A 15,014-nucleotide genomic window follows, 5' to 3' on the forward strand; every position below is an offset into this window, starting at 1 on the left:
TTTTTTTATTTTAAATAAAACAATTACTATGTTTAATTATACAATTCTATCCATTTTCCATAAAATGAACCAAACACACAAAGACAGTTTTCCATAATACATCCAAACACTAGAAATGAAACTGTTTTCCGGAAAATGACTCATTTTCCAGAAAATATTTTCCAAAAGTCATTTTCCTACTTTCCAAACGGACCCTTAGATGATCATAGTTTCGCAAGACTAATCTTAAGCTCATGGGATTCAATTTAAACTTTTTTTATTTTGATTAAAAATTAAAACAAGTATTATTATTATTTAAAACTTATATGATCCTAACTTCTCAGGTCTAATCTTAAGCTCATGAGATTCAATTTAGACCTAACCTCCCATCATAACTTTTAAGTAAGGCAACGAATCAAGTACAAAAGCATTATTGTTAGTCAATGAGAATGAATTTAAGAAGCCATGCTTTATTATAAACACAAATAGTACATAGTTATTTTGTTAACAAGTAACTAAATAATGATGTGAAATAAGTTGTGTTGTGCCCTCTTCAAAAAAAAAAAAAAAGTTGTGTTGTGCCAATCCAGCCCACAAGCAAAAAAAACAGTGAAAACAAATCAAAACCCAGTTTTGGGAGCCAGATAAACTCTAGCCTTCATAACAGAGCCATTTGCGAGCTTAAACCCAGGGCTGACGGCAAACCCAACAGTTCTGCCGGCGACGGAACTCTTCACCACGCTCTCCATGTACTGCGGATGAAACTCCGATCCACTACTCGCCTCGAAATGGCTGGGCGGCGGCTCCAGAGAAAACGCCAACAAGTGCAGCAGCCACACCGCCTTGGCCAGCTCCAAGAACTCCCCGTAGAATTGAGTCCTGGGGTGGTTTCCGGCCAGAACCTGGCGCCGCTGTTCCAGATCTCCGAACAGAGACTCCTCCATCTTGGGGTGGACTATCGCCAGGAATTTCTTGAAGCAGAAGCTCCCGAAGCTGCAGGTTGGGAGTATCCCCAGGAGCTCCACCGGATCCATGGCTTTCATGTCGCGGTACTGCGTGAAACACTCGCGTCGGTACTGGTCCGGGTGGAGGAGGGAGGAGAGGCTGCCGTCCATGTAGAATGTCTCGTGGTCGAACCCTTGGAACATCTTGCGGTTCACGTACGACTCCAATGCGTACTTTGCGTGGTTGGTCCCGACAACCGCGTCTGCGGCGCCGCTAGTGAAAGAGGCGGCTTCGATGGATCTCACGGCGGCTGCTATGTCCCAGTGTGCCGACCGCATCAGCGACAGGAGTAACGCCGTGAAGGATTTCGAAGCTTCTTTTACCATACCCATTGTGCTCTCGAACAGATCCGGCGCCGGCGGCACCACCACTGCAGTCACCGGGAAGTTTAGAGGTGAAATTATCCACCATATTAACACAAACTCAATTGAGTAAAATCATCAAAACTAATAACTTAATTAAGCACAAAAATTCCTTTAAGATTAAATTAGAAAAGTTACTATAATTAATGACTAAATTAAGTAAAATCATTATAATCCAAAATTAATTTAAATAAAATTAATATTGTTGATAACCAAATTGTATATTAATAGAGATGATATTATCAAGTCATCTTAATACGAGATTCAATTAAGCCAAAAACCTAATTAAACACAAAATAGAAAAAAATTGAAAGAAACTATTATAATTAATGACTAAATTTGGTAGAAACTATTCAGGTTCGGCCCTGATGGCAACGCCACTGCAGTCATTAGGAAGTTTAGTATAATTTGAATTAATACCTAATTTAGTCTGAGGTTACAGTAATTTTTCACAATTTAGTCAAAAACAATTTTTTTGTACTTAATTTGATCTTTTGATGATTTACGCAATTAAGTTTATAGACCGTTTGGGTCAAGGACTAAATAAATAAAAATCAATATAATCAATAACTAAATTGGTAAAAACTACTATAGTCAAAGATTAATTTAGATAAAATTTGTATGATTGATGACTAAATTAGGTATCACTAAGGGGGCGTTTAGTTCAGGTCATTTTAGATTACCAAAGTAATCCGAGTTTGGTAATGTTATATTACCTTGTTTGGTTCAAGTTATGAGATTACATGTTAATGTTATATTACCTCAAAGTTGATGTGACGGTAATATTTTAAGGTAATATAATTCCAACTTTGCTTGTCAACTAATAATAATAATAATAATAATAATAATAATAATAATAGGAGTTAATTCCAGCAATGATCCTCCGACTATGTTGATTTTCCAAAATTAGTCCCCGACTTTTAATTTGGACAATTTAGATCCTTTGACTTTTTAATTCTTTCCAATGTTGGTCCTTTCGTCAAATTTTTGTTAAGTTGAGGTCAAATGAAGAGATAAAATTGTCCATTCACCTGTTTAGTGTAATATTACTCGTACTTCTCCTGTCCTATACGTTGTATATATGAATATAATCTCAACCGAAATCTCAATTAAGTCATAAAATCTTAGTCGATGTCTCTTCGACTGAGATTGTTTTCATATATATAGCGTATAGGACATGAGAAATACGAGTAATAATATACTATACAGGTGAACGACCAATTTTACTCATTCATTTGACCTCAACTTAACTAAAAATTGAAGAAAGGACTAACATTTGAAAAAAATTGAAAGTCAAGAGACTTAAATAGTTCAAAGTAAACGTCGGGAACTAATTTTAAAAAATCAACATAGTCGGAGGACCATTGCTACAATTAACTCATAATAATAGCAATAACATATATAAAATAAATATATGTTTAGATAATCAAATATATATGTCTGTGTATTTATATAATTATTTTTTTAATATTAAGCATCTATATACATTCATACCTATAAATAAATAAAGAAATATATATTTATTATTGGAGACATTATAGTAAATTAATCCATATATAACGCTTAACCAAATAAAGTAATATTATATTCCACAATAAAAATCAAACACATCAAGTAATTTTACATTCTCAAAATCTCACATTACCTTCTTGGAGGTAATCCTATTATTTGGAGTAATTCAAGATTCCGTGAACCAAACGTACTTAAAGGTGAGACTATCAAACCATATTGTAATAAAGACTCAATTGAATAAAACTATTAAAATCAATGATCTAATTAAGCACAATAAGTCATTTAAAATTAATTTAAAAAAAAAAAACTCCTATGATTAAATTGAATAAAATCACTATAGTCAAAGATCAATTTGGATAAAATTAATATACTTGGTGATTAAATTGAGTATTAATAGAGACAAAATTATCAAATCATTTTAACACATGACTCAATTGAGTAAGTCTAGAACCTAATTAAGTATAAAAAAAATAGATAAAAAGTTATTATAGTCGAGGACTTAATTTGGTAGTATCTTGCATAATTCAGTACTACACAATGAAATTACAAAAAGACCCCCGAATCATAAAGTAAACTTGAAGGACAAAAGCGTAATAAATGGTGAAGGAAAAAAGTTGTACCTTGAGTACTGCAGCTCACTTTTCGCTTTGACTTCCCTTTCTTTCCACTTCCAGTGCTGCAATGAGCTAAAGACGTCGCCGTTTTGAGCTTCTCCTTCAAGTTTTGAATCTCAGCTTCTTTAGCCTTCACTTCCCGTTTGAAGTCATCCACCACCGCCTCGTACGGCGCCACCACTTCCCTGAGCGTGGCCGCCCCAACTCTCCGCCTCCCTCGTCCGCCGTCGTCACTACCAACGCTCCTCCGATACCGCTCCTTCAACACCCCGATCCTCCGGAGCTCAGCCACCACAGCCACGTCAGCCACGCGCATCTTATCCGGATCCCACGGGCAGTGCGCGTCCTGGAGGCTAACGTACGCCCTCTTCATGGCCGACACCGCCTCGAACACTTCCCCCAATATCATCTCCATTTCTATGATCCTCTCAGTTCTCGACTCCTCCCTACCGCCTCCTAAAAGCTGCTTGAAATCCGCTGCTTCCTCTCCGGCGTCTTCGTAATGCGTGTTCTCCTTCTCCGCCTTGTAGTTGTCGTCATCGGAGTCGTCGCCGCCACGACTAACTGAAACTTCGTCGTCGCGGGCGGCGGTGAACAGCGGATGGAGCAAGCAAGACGCGGTAACGCGCTGGATCAGATCGGAGAAATTGGAGACCTTGTTCGCCATTTTCCTGATGCCTCTATTTCTGTCAGATTTCAGTGAATAAAAATAAAAATATAAAATAAAATAAAATTAGAAACAAACAACGGTGGCAGTGGGGAGTAGGGACTAGGGAGCAGTTAATGAAGTGCGAGACAGCCAGTGAATATTAAACTTTGACTACATTATCAAGAAACTACTGTAACAAATACTGTTTTTCTTTTTTGAGTTAACAACAAATACACTTTATCCCTCTACAAAAGGTGAAATGCCGTAGGGCTCGAACTCACTCTCATCATTTGTGTAAGAGTGTTAATTGAGACACCGGGTGCCATTAAACTACAAGGTTTTTGGCACCATAATTTAGTTATAATTAAATTGAAATTCAATGAAAGCCTCAATTACATTGTTTGATTTGAGAAAATTGTAATTCCGTAGAATTGTAATTCTCTCATTTTTTTGAATTGCAATTCATCGGTACCCCTATGAATTGTAATTCAATAGATGGAAAATGAAAAAAAGATGCAATGACACCACTACTACTACGACATTTTAGTATTTATATCACTTCTTTTTTTATTTCCAGTAATTCTATTTCATCTTACCAAACAATGTAATTTGAATTCCTAATTTATTTTCACATTATTCTTTTCCATCGAATTGCAATTCTTTTCCTCCTAATTCCTTCTTCCCAACCAAACGCCATAAATCAATAGGACATATAAAATATGTAATTCAGTGACTCAAGACATGACCAAATGTCAACCACGGCTTCGGTTTGAATCGTCAGTTCTAATCGAATTATTATTATTATTATTATTTTGTAAAATTTTATGTTCTATTTAAAAATGGTCAAAATTCAACTATTAATTTGTCACATATTTAAATTTTTATGTTAAACTAAAAAATAAACAAAAATAATTGTGTGTTTATATTTTGATTTATATTTGCTTGTGTGTTTATATTTTGCACATATATACGTGCACACAGGTTTTATATATATATATATATATATATATATATATATATATATATATTTGGTTCAAATGAGGCGGCCAACTCCGGTGCGGTCATGCGGTCTAATATGCACCGTCCAATTTCATTAATCTTACTGAAATTCGCGTATGTTTAAGTGGGGTTATTATGGTAATTTTAGTATTTATATTACGTGAATTGGAATGGTGCATTTTAGTACATAGTGTGGTGCGTTTGAATACATGCTGTGGTGCGTTTTATTACGTATGTTGGTGCATTAACTGTGTTGTGGAATGGTGTGTTTTAATCTATTCGTTGGTGCATTTTCGTGCGTAGAATGATGTGTAACTGTGATGTGGAATGGTGTGTTTTAATCTATCCGTTGGTACATTTTCATACGTAGAATGATGTGTAACTGTGTTGTGGAATGGTGTGTTTTAATACGTCGTCTGGTGCATTTTAATACATTGAATGGTGTGTATTTTAACACATGTGTTTCTAATAAGTGTGGTGCATTTTAATACGTATAATGGTGCATATTTTAGCACATGTTTTTTTTTTTTTGAAAACTAGCACATGTTTTCTAATATGTGTAAATAGTGTATGCTTATAATCTGACATGAGGCACGTTGTGGTACATTTTAATACCTAGAATGATGTGTTTTATTAAGTATATTGATGAATTTTAAGTGAATAGACGCATTTGGTATATTGTGTGGAATGGTGTGTTTTATCGGTCCTCTAGTGCGTTTTAGTACGCAGAATGGTGTGTTCTGTAACATATATATATATATATATATATATATTGCGCGCATTGATTTGATGAGTTGATATGATCTAATGGTTGAAAATAGGTCACACGGCCACACCTAATATATATATATATATATATATATATATATATATATATATAGAGAGAGAGAGAGAGAGAGAGAGAGAGGCATCCTCATGTGCCGCCTAGTCATTATGTGTGGACTTGTGACCTATTTTTAGCCATTAGATCAGATCAAGTCATCAAATCAACGCATAATATATATGTGTTACAAAACACACCATTCTACATACTAAAACGCACCTGAGGACTGATAAAACACACTATTCCACACTATATACCAAATGCATCTATTCACTTAAAATTCATCAATATACTTAATAAAACACATCATTCTACGTATTAAAATGCACCACAACGTGCCTCATGTCAGGTTATAAACATGCACTATTTACACATATTAGACCATCACCAAGTAAGTCACCAAACACCATTTTGGTGTAAAAATTTGGTGCAATATTGCTCCAAGGAAGACACCAAAATAGTGTAAATGAATAGTGTGTCACCAAATATGGTGACACACTATTCATTTACACCATTTTGGTATGAAACTTTTTAAATTCTTTTTGCTAATTATTTCTTTTTAAAATTTTATATTATTAAAAGTAAATTATAAAGATTTAACGATCTCATTGAGACGTTTAAAACAAGATAAATATCGACTATAAAATAATTAAAAATTAAAATACATAAAAACATAAAATTCATTTTAAAATATTATTATTTATATCAAAATTATATTTTTTATTAAAATAATTAAAGTAAGCAAAAATAAAGTTTTAAATAATAAAATTCAAATTATTTTAGTGCATGAATATAATTTGGTGTAAGTGGATTATGGATGAAATAAACTTTGGTGCAAAATTTAGTGTAAATGGGTTGGAGATGAAAAAAATTTGGTGTAAGAAAATGCTGAGAATATTCATTTTGGTGTAAAATTTAGTGCAGAGTTTGGTGTTATGGGTTAGAGATAGTCTTGAAAACATGTGTTAAAATATGCACCATTCTACTTATTAAAATGCACAAATCCACTTATTGAAAATTCTCATCCTAGATTATAAACATGCACTATTACACTTATTAGAAAATACGTGTTAAAATACACATCATTCAACGTATTAAAATGCACCAGAGGACGAATTAAAACACACCTTTCCACAACACACTTATTAGAAACACGTGTTAAAATACACACCATTCTACGTATTAAAATGCACCAGAGGGCGTATTAAAACACACCATTCCATAACACAGTTACACACCATTCTACGTATGAAAATGCACCAGTGGATAGATTAAAACACACCATTCTACAACACAGTTAATGCACCAACATACGTAATAAAACGCACTAGAGCATGGATTCAAACGCACCACACTATGTATTAAAATGCACCATTTCAATTCACGTAATATAGATACTAAAATTATCATAATAACCCCACTTAAACATACGCGAATTTAAGTTGGATTAATGAAATCGGACGACGCAGATTAGGCCGCACGACCGCATGGGAGCTCCCCGCCGCATTTGAATATATATATATATATATATATATATATATATATAATAAACATAATAAGTGTGAATGAAGTTTATACCCTTCATTTATGTCCGTTTTTTCCGTTAAGTTTTTTTTTTTTGTACATTATGCTATAAAAGTTGTACTTTACAATATATTAGACAAACATACCCCTACCGTTATAACTTCCGTTATCTTTTCCACTATTGTTACCTTGAATCCACTAGATATTTTCTTATTTTCTTCAATAATAATAATAATAATATATAAACATCATATATTGGAGTTATATGTTAGTTATTTTTCTAAAATATAAATATAAAATTTATAAAAATATTTTACATTATTATTATTATTTAAAATAATTTAAATATCTAAAATCTAAATAAATTTAAAATTTTAATATAAAATATTAATATTGGACGCCTATTTTTTGCGGATCGCGCATAAGGTAAACTAGTGTGTGTGTATATATATATATATCAGTTCAGTTCTATAATATCCAGAACTCAGAATCAGCTATACTATTCCGTTTTCAATCCAGTTCTTATAATAGATGGTTCGGTTCGAACCAAATTGTGATCATGCTTAAGTGCGCTCCATTTTGGACCAAATACGCTTTATTGTTACGATCGTTTGAGTTTTGCCCCTTGCTTTTATAACATCTTGCCCCTGTATTTTCCAAAATTATAATTTGAACGCACCACAATTGGCTACTAAAGATTTTGCTTACTTTATGACTTTATAGTTTTCCTTTTCATATGTCCTACATAATACCTTTTTTTGTATTATATTTAAAATTTTGTTATAATTTTAAATTTTGATTTTTAAATGTTTTATAGAGAATTTGATATAATTTTTGAATATATAAATTTTATCATAAAAATTTATTTGAAAATATTCAAATTGTAAATAACTTAAATAAAATTTAGCTATATGTGGCTTGTATTAAAATACAAATTTATAGTCTAATTATAAGTTTAGAGTTTTAGTTTAGAAGGAATAAAATTTTTAATTTAGTATCAAAGTCAAGCTCATATAAAAAGTCATGGTTAACTATTTCACAATAGAGTTATTAAAATAAAAATAGAAACGAATATGAAAATATCAAATTGCAAATAAAATTTATATGATGGGATATTTAAATATCTATTATTATTATTATTATTATTATTATTATTATTATTATTATTATTATCATTATTATCATTATCATCATTATCATCATTATCATCATTATCTAGATGGGTGAAATCAAGTTATATCTCTTATTTTTGTTTGAATTTTTAGGGTTGACAGGTTTTTACATTAAATTTAAAATGTTGTATGTTATATTTTACCTTGACAAAGTTATTTCAATCCCGTCATACTTTGTTATTCTCAGGTTAAAACTATTTAAGAAAATAAGAAATATTCATTAAAATTAGAGAAAAAAATCAAATAAACCCTAAACTTTATCTAAAAAGTTGATTACGTCCCTATATATTTAAAAAGTGCAATTACACATTTTAACATGTTATATTAAGGCAATGAAGTCCTAAAACCGGTAAATGACCTGCTATTACAGGTTATTAGACTTCCAACATCAATTCTATCTTCTCAGGGGACAATCTAGTTATCGACGATGGTCGAACCGTCGGCGGTTGCCTTCTATCAGAGAAGGCAATTAGTGGTCGCCTTTCATCGAAGAAGGAGACCAATGGTGACAAGCCATCGGAGAAGGGAAACAGTTTGCCTTCTCATCTCAGAGAAGGCAACCAATGGTCGCCTTGCCAAGGAAGGCGACCACTGATGGTGACTGATGACGATTTTGTTGTCGTCGGTCACCGGGTTGTAGCTGGAGATGATAAAATTGATGTCAAAACCCCAATGATCTGTAATAGTAGGTCATTTACCCATTTTTAGACTTCATTGTCAGAATATAACATGTTAAAGGGTGTAATTGCATTTTAAAAAAAGTTTAATGACCTAATTAACTTTTCAGATAAAGTTTAGAAGTTTAAAATTAATATTATAACAATCCAATTAATTATACAAAAAATTATTATTCATTTTATTAATTTTATCCTGCTCACATATTTGCATTACTTCCCTGTTAATCTCCATTACAATTTATAAACATAAATAATCTAGCAATAACTAATTTTATATTTGCCAAATAGTTTCATTTTTTTTTTTGATATAAGGTTTTCACAAATATAATTTTGAAGGTTTAAAATTAATATTTTAAAATTATTTTATTTTAAAATAATTTTAATATTGGACTTAAGAATTAATTCTATTTTTGGTCATCGATTTATATGTGACAGTCAAATTTTAGTTATTTTTTATCAGAACATTTACATTTGGTCCTAGTATTATTGTGACATGGCCATTTTTGGTCCTCTATCAACAGAATAGTTGTAATGCCTTTAAATAAAAATGCATTTCAGTCTTCAATTACAAATTTTTTCAAAAAAAAAATAAACATAAAAATATAGCGAGGTCAATTCACTTTGTATAAAAATGATCGAAGCGTCATTGTATTTAACAACATTTCAGCAATTTTGTTGACAAAGAACCAAAAATGATCATGTCACAATAATACTATGACCAAATGTAAATATTATGATATAAAAGAACTAAAAATAAACTTACACCTATAAATTTGGGACAAAAATGGAATCAACTCTTTCAATTAATATTAACTAGTTGTATGGATAAATGAGAAATTTTATTAACCTGTGCTTGGGATTCTCGGAGTGCAATGTGAATTTCCTGTGGTTGGCAGTGATTAGATGAGGATGAAGTGGTACCGAGTAGGGCAGATGCACGTCATTGTCTTGCATTCCATCAATGCTGCCGCTACTTCTTTTCTTCCTGAAAATAACATTGTCAAGAAATTTAGATGCAACTAAACAAAGCAGAAACTTTAATTATGGGTTTTATCAATAAATTGATTATTATATTTAATCATGGATTTATAATGAGATGATCATCATGCTTAATGATAAGACTTTTTTAAAAGTTAAATTTCTAGTCCCCGATTCCATTTATATGTTACTACCTCCGTCCCGAAATGATTGTCTGGTTCGTTGAAGTAATTTTTAATTCAATTTTTCATGATATTAAGTTTAGCATTAATATATAAAATTTATATATTTAGAAACTACATTAAAAGTACTATTAAACACAAAAAATTAAATTTAAAAATAATAAAAAATTACTAAAGAAAATAAGTAAAGAAGAAAGAGTTGGGTTTGACCAATGAATAGTAAATAGGACAGGTAAAATGGGACAGAGGGAGTATAAGTTATACCCTTTTTTACTCATTGAGTTGTCAGTGAAGGAATGATTTTAATTCTTCTGCTAATGATTTTGTTAAAATTTATATTTTCTAAAAATCTTAGATGTCCAATAATATTTTTAAAAACAAGTTTAACTCCCCTCTCTCTCTCTCTCTATATATATATATATATGTAAAAATTTGTGTGAGACCGTCTCACGAATCTTTATTTGTGAGACAGGTCAGGTTAAGATGAAATGTAATACTTATACTAACAAATGCAATACTAAATCATGAATAAAGTATTACATTTCATCTTGATTCGACCCGTCTCAAGAATAAAGATCCGTGAGATTATATATATATATATATATATATATATATATATATATATATATATATATATATATATATATATATATATATATATATATATATATATATGCGTTTAGGTTATAACAGGCGCATATGAGAGGAATGAGACCCAGTCACAGTTGTTCATCAGTCCAGATCTAACAGATCAGATGCAATTTTAAAAAAATTGCGATGAAATTTTTCTAAATAACAAAAAACTTTGGTGCAAGTAACATGTGTTAAAAGTGCAAGTAACTAGTGTAAGTGTGCAAGTAAAATCACTTAAAATGCAACAATTTTCACTTAATAGTGCAAGTAAATTACCTTTTCACATTAGTGCACCTAATGATAACGTTATGTCCATTTAATATTGCTGCTCGATGTATATTATATTGTTGCACTTGTAATACATTTTACTTGCACATTTAATACATGTTACTTGCATTTTAAATACATTTTACTTGCACTTAAGTATACTCTATGAAACTGTTACTTATACTTTTAAAACAATTTATTTGCACTTCAAATTTTAAATTATTTACAAAGAATATCATCGAATTTTTTTTAAATTTCTAATCCATTAGATCCACACAAATGGACGCTTGCGATGGACTTTCATTATATTCCTCTCTTGAACATGTGATTCTTATGTGATACGTCTCTTGTGTGTGTGTGTGTAAAAGTTGTTATACAGTGGACCATGGTCCCACATCGCTGTGTAGACCATGATTGTCGAACGAAACTATAGTAGAATTAAAATGATACTTTAGTGTTACTATAATGAAACTAGTGTGTGAAAAACGAAACTAAAAAACAGAACATATTATTGTCAAATGAAACTGTAGTATAAATAAAATATGATTTAAATCATATAATGAACGCGTGGAAAATGAAACTAAAATTCAGAGCCATCCAATAACATATATTGTCAAATGACTTGAAGTGCAATTAAAATAATACTTAACTTTATTATAATTAAACTAGTGTGTGTGAAAAATAAAACAAAAATAGAGCTCAAGTAAGAATGCATATTATCAACTGAAACTATAATAGAATTAAAATGATACTCCCTACTTTAATATTGCTATATGAAACTAGTGTGGAGGAAAAGTGAAATTAAAAAACATAGCAATATTTTCAAATAAAACTGCAATGTAATTAAAATGATATATACATCCTTCATGGTCCACAGTAAAATTTTCCGTGTATATATATATATATATATACACACACACACACACACACAAATGAGAGGGTTTATGTGAGAACATGCTTCCAGTAAAAAGTCAAAACTAATTTAATCTACCGATTTGAATAAATCAACCTTTGAGAGTTTTTTTTTTTAAAAAAAAAAAAAAAAATAATGAAATATGATCGGTCATATATATATATATATCACCATAAGAATTACCTTGATGTCCCATCTCGAAGTGATGGAAATAAGATATTTGGCAACATAATTGAGTTGAGTACGTCGATCCGAAGCACAGTAAGAGTGTAGTTGTGGGGAAGAGAAGAGAGATAGAGAAACAAGATGGCAATGATTCTATGTGCAAAGTAGCTAAGCCTTTGTCGCAAACTCAGTATTTATAGACACTTCAGGAGCAGCTCGCTGTAGTGTGTGAACTATGTGTGTAAAAAAAATAAAATAAAATAAAATAAATATATGGATCAAATACAAAAGTTCTACAGGTCAAAAAATGCGCACAAATACTAATCGTAGATCAGGCCATTCCCTTAAAAAATAAGGGTCGGTCTAATAGTTCAATTTGAAACTTTACTATTTTTGTTTCGAGATGCTATCTAAATATAATAGAATAAAATTGCAATCTAAATATAATAGAGTAAAACGAGAAACACACAAATAATAATAGAGAGACAATAACATAAGGGAGAGATATTTTGTTTTTAAAAAATTTACATTTCGTCTATAATGAAACAAAGAGATATCTATTTATAATGGTAAGAAACATAATCCAAAAATACATGTGAAATATAAAGATAAAAGTGTAAAAGATTTAGAAAATCTCTATAACTTAGGTAATTGATGAGTCCAAATCTATATAGACTTCAAGTTATTATATTCTATGACAAAAGTAAAAAAGTAATAAAAATTTTTGTCTAAATATAATGCATAAAAATTCAACAAAGAAAAAAATACATTTTAAAATTTAATTTAAAAGTGACATTTTCGTGCATATTTAAATACAAATTTATTCATCAAAATTTTGATGTCAATTACTTCTAAAATTTTATTTTCACTTACAATTAAAAATTATATATAAAATAATTTTTTAAAAAATTGGGGCCCCAAAAATTAGGGACCTGTGCGGTCGCCTTGGCTAGGGCGCCCTAGCCAAGATGTAGTCCAAATCAGCAGTCTATATTCAATATTAATTAAAAAAAACGCACGGTGACATATTTGTAATTTTGAGTAAGTAGGTCAAATTGTCTTTTGTATTCAAGTGCATATTTTTCTTCCTCAGCTCGAGCGCACATTTTTCCTTCTTCAAATGCATATTTTTTTTTTCGAGTGCATTAGTTTTGTTTCAGTACTTAGTTTCTCCTTTGACTGCACATCTTTGTGCTTTTGAGTGCAAACATTTGGCATTCAAGTACATGTTTTGTAGCCTTCAAGTGAATGTTTTCCTTTCTAAGAATGCACAATTAATGTTCTTCTAATTTTTCGTTTTAATATTTTTCTCCTTGCCTTCTAGTGATTCTCTTTATGCTTTCAAGTGTTGGAAAAATAGCACTAAAATGACATTTTAAGTGGCCATTTTGTGGTACAATTATAAGTAGCGTCCATATCCAATTTGGGTTGGGTCAAAGTGGATTCGGGTTCTTCGTAGTTAGACGAAGAAATCGATATGTTGTACGCTCAAAATGGATAATGTGTGAATTAGAAATTGGTTCTTAAAGCAGACCCATTTGAGATGGAATTTCATATGGAAAAACTTTGAAGTAAGCTTTGTCCCACATTGGTAAGGGAACTGGGTTTGCACCACTATTTATACAAGGGCTTTTTATGGCATATTGACATGTATAGCATAGAGGCTCTCTCACGCGTAGGGGTGCAAATTAAATTCCAAATTGAGCCTTATGCGATGCTCTTCCTTCTAGCCTTAATTGATGCTTAATTTATGTGAAGTGTAAATCGTAAAACTGAAACGACGTCGGTTCATAACCATCGTCTTTCTAGTGTATCTATGAACTGTACTGTAGTGTTGTCAGTTGTGTATCAGTGTATATGCAATAATCATCACACATATACATGGAATGATCACTTTCGTCGTCGACCATTACTAATAATTGATAAATTATTCTTTTTGCAGCTGAGATTGGGGTGGGGAGGGAAGATGCATGCATTATATTGTGATGTGCCAATCCATAAGCAGCAGCAAAGTACGTGCATGCATGGCCATAAAGTTGTTGTCTCCTCAATGCTTACTAACCACGCATTATGCAATTACAATTGTAAAATATTATTTTTAACCCAATAATTTGGAGTAATTTGTAAGTAGATATTGGTACTAATATAATTGCAAGCTCAAATGATTGACTTTTCAAGCCTGAAAATATTGAATAATGTCATGTGTCCGTATAGACTTCTACTACATGTACTTTTAAATTTTACTCCTCCACTTTTACTCAATGATGTGACAAATAAGGATAAAATATTTTCATCATGTGGGTCCCAGGAAAAGTTTCTACATCAAGGATGTGTGAGAGGGAATTGAACTTGAAAGTAAAAAGTGGGAGTAGATGTAATATTTTTCGTCTGTATGTAATGTGTGTGTAATTTTAAGGGGGAATCGTCACTTGTAGGAATTGAACCCGGGTTATCCCGAAATTCCTCCCCACAAAAGAGAGAGCTCACTTGCCACTTGAGCTACCCCACTAGGTTAATTATAGTACTATTCCTTTTATCTCATTTATACATCTAGCTCGAT

The 15,014-nt window shown here is 31.3% G+C and overlaps 1 protein-coding gene across 2 annotated transcripts; it reads right to left on the reverse strand.

Annotated features, from left to right (window-relative positions):
- Nucleotides 1-429: 429 nt before the first annotated feature.
- Nucleotides 430-12,603, reverse strand: LOC116024738 (protein GRAVITROPIC IN THE LIGHT 1). Of its 2 annotated transcripts, none has more exons than XM_031265717.1 (4): nucleotides 12,473-12,603; nucleotides 10,164-10,301; nucleotides 3,479-4,143; nucleotides 430-1,354 (listed from the first exon to the last, which is right to left on the reverse strand). In XM_031265717.1, exons 1-4 carry the CDS (start codon nucleotides 12,517-12,519, stop codon nucleotides 600-602), a joined length of 1,605 nt encoding a protein of 534 aa, XP_031121577.1. In that variant the 5' UTR covers nucleotides 12,520-12,603; the 3' UTR covers nucleotides 430-599. The 2 variants fall into 2 exon arrangements, with proteins under 2 accessions (XP_031121577.1, XP_031121576.1); XM_031265716.1 differs by having other exon boundaries at nucleotides 3,479-4,158.
- Nucleotides 12,604-15,014: the final 2,411 nt, after the last annotated feature.

Source organism: Ipomoea triloba, chromosome 7, assembly GCF_003576645.1.
Source record: "Ipomoea triloba cultivar NCNSP0323 chromosome 7, ASM357664v1".
NCBI lineage: Eukaryota > Viridiplantae > Streptophyta > Magnoliopsida > Solanales > Convolvulaceae > Ipomoea > Ipomoea triloba.

What these genes read in the sequence shown, in the direction of transcription:
- LOC116024738 (XM_031265716.1), bottom strand. Translation starts at nt 12,519, where the DNA reads ATGTTGCCAAATATCTTATTTCCATCACTTCGAGATGGGACATCAAG. An exon ending in TCCGAGAATCCCAAGCACAG is followed by an intron (nt 4,159 to 10,163) that starts GTTAATAAAATT and finishes GAAATCTGACAG; the next exon opens with AAATAGAGGCATCAGGAAAA. An exon ending in AGTGAGCTGCAGTACTCAAG is followed by an intron (nt 1,355 to 3,478) that starts GTACAACTTTTT and finishes CGGTGACTGCAG; the next exon opens with TGGTGGTGCCGCCGGCGCCG.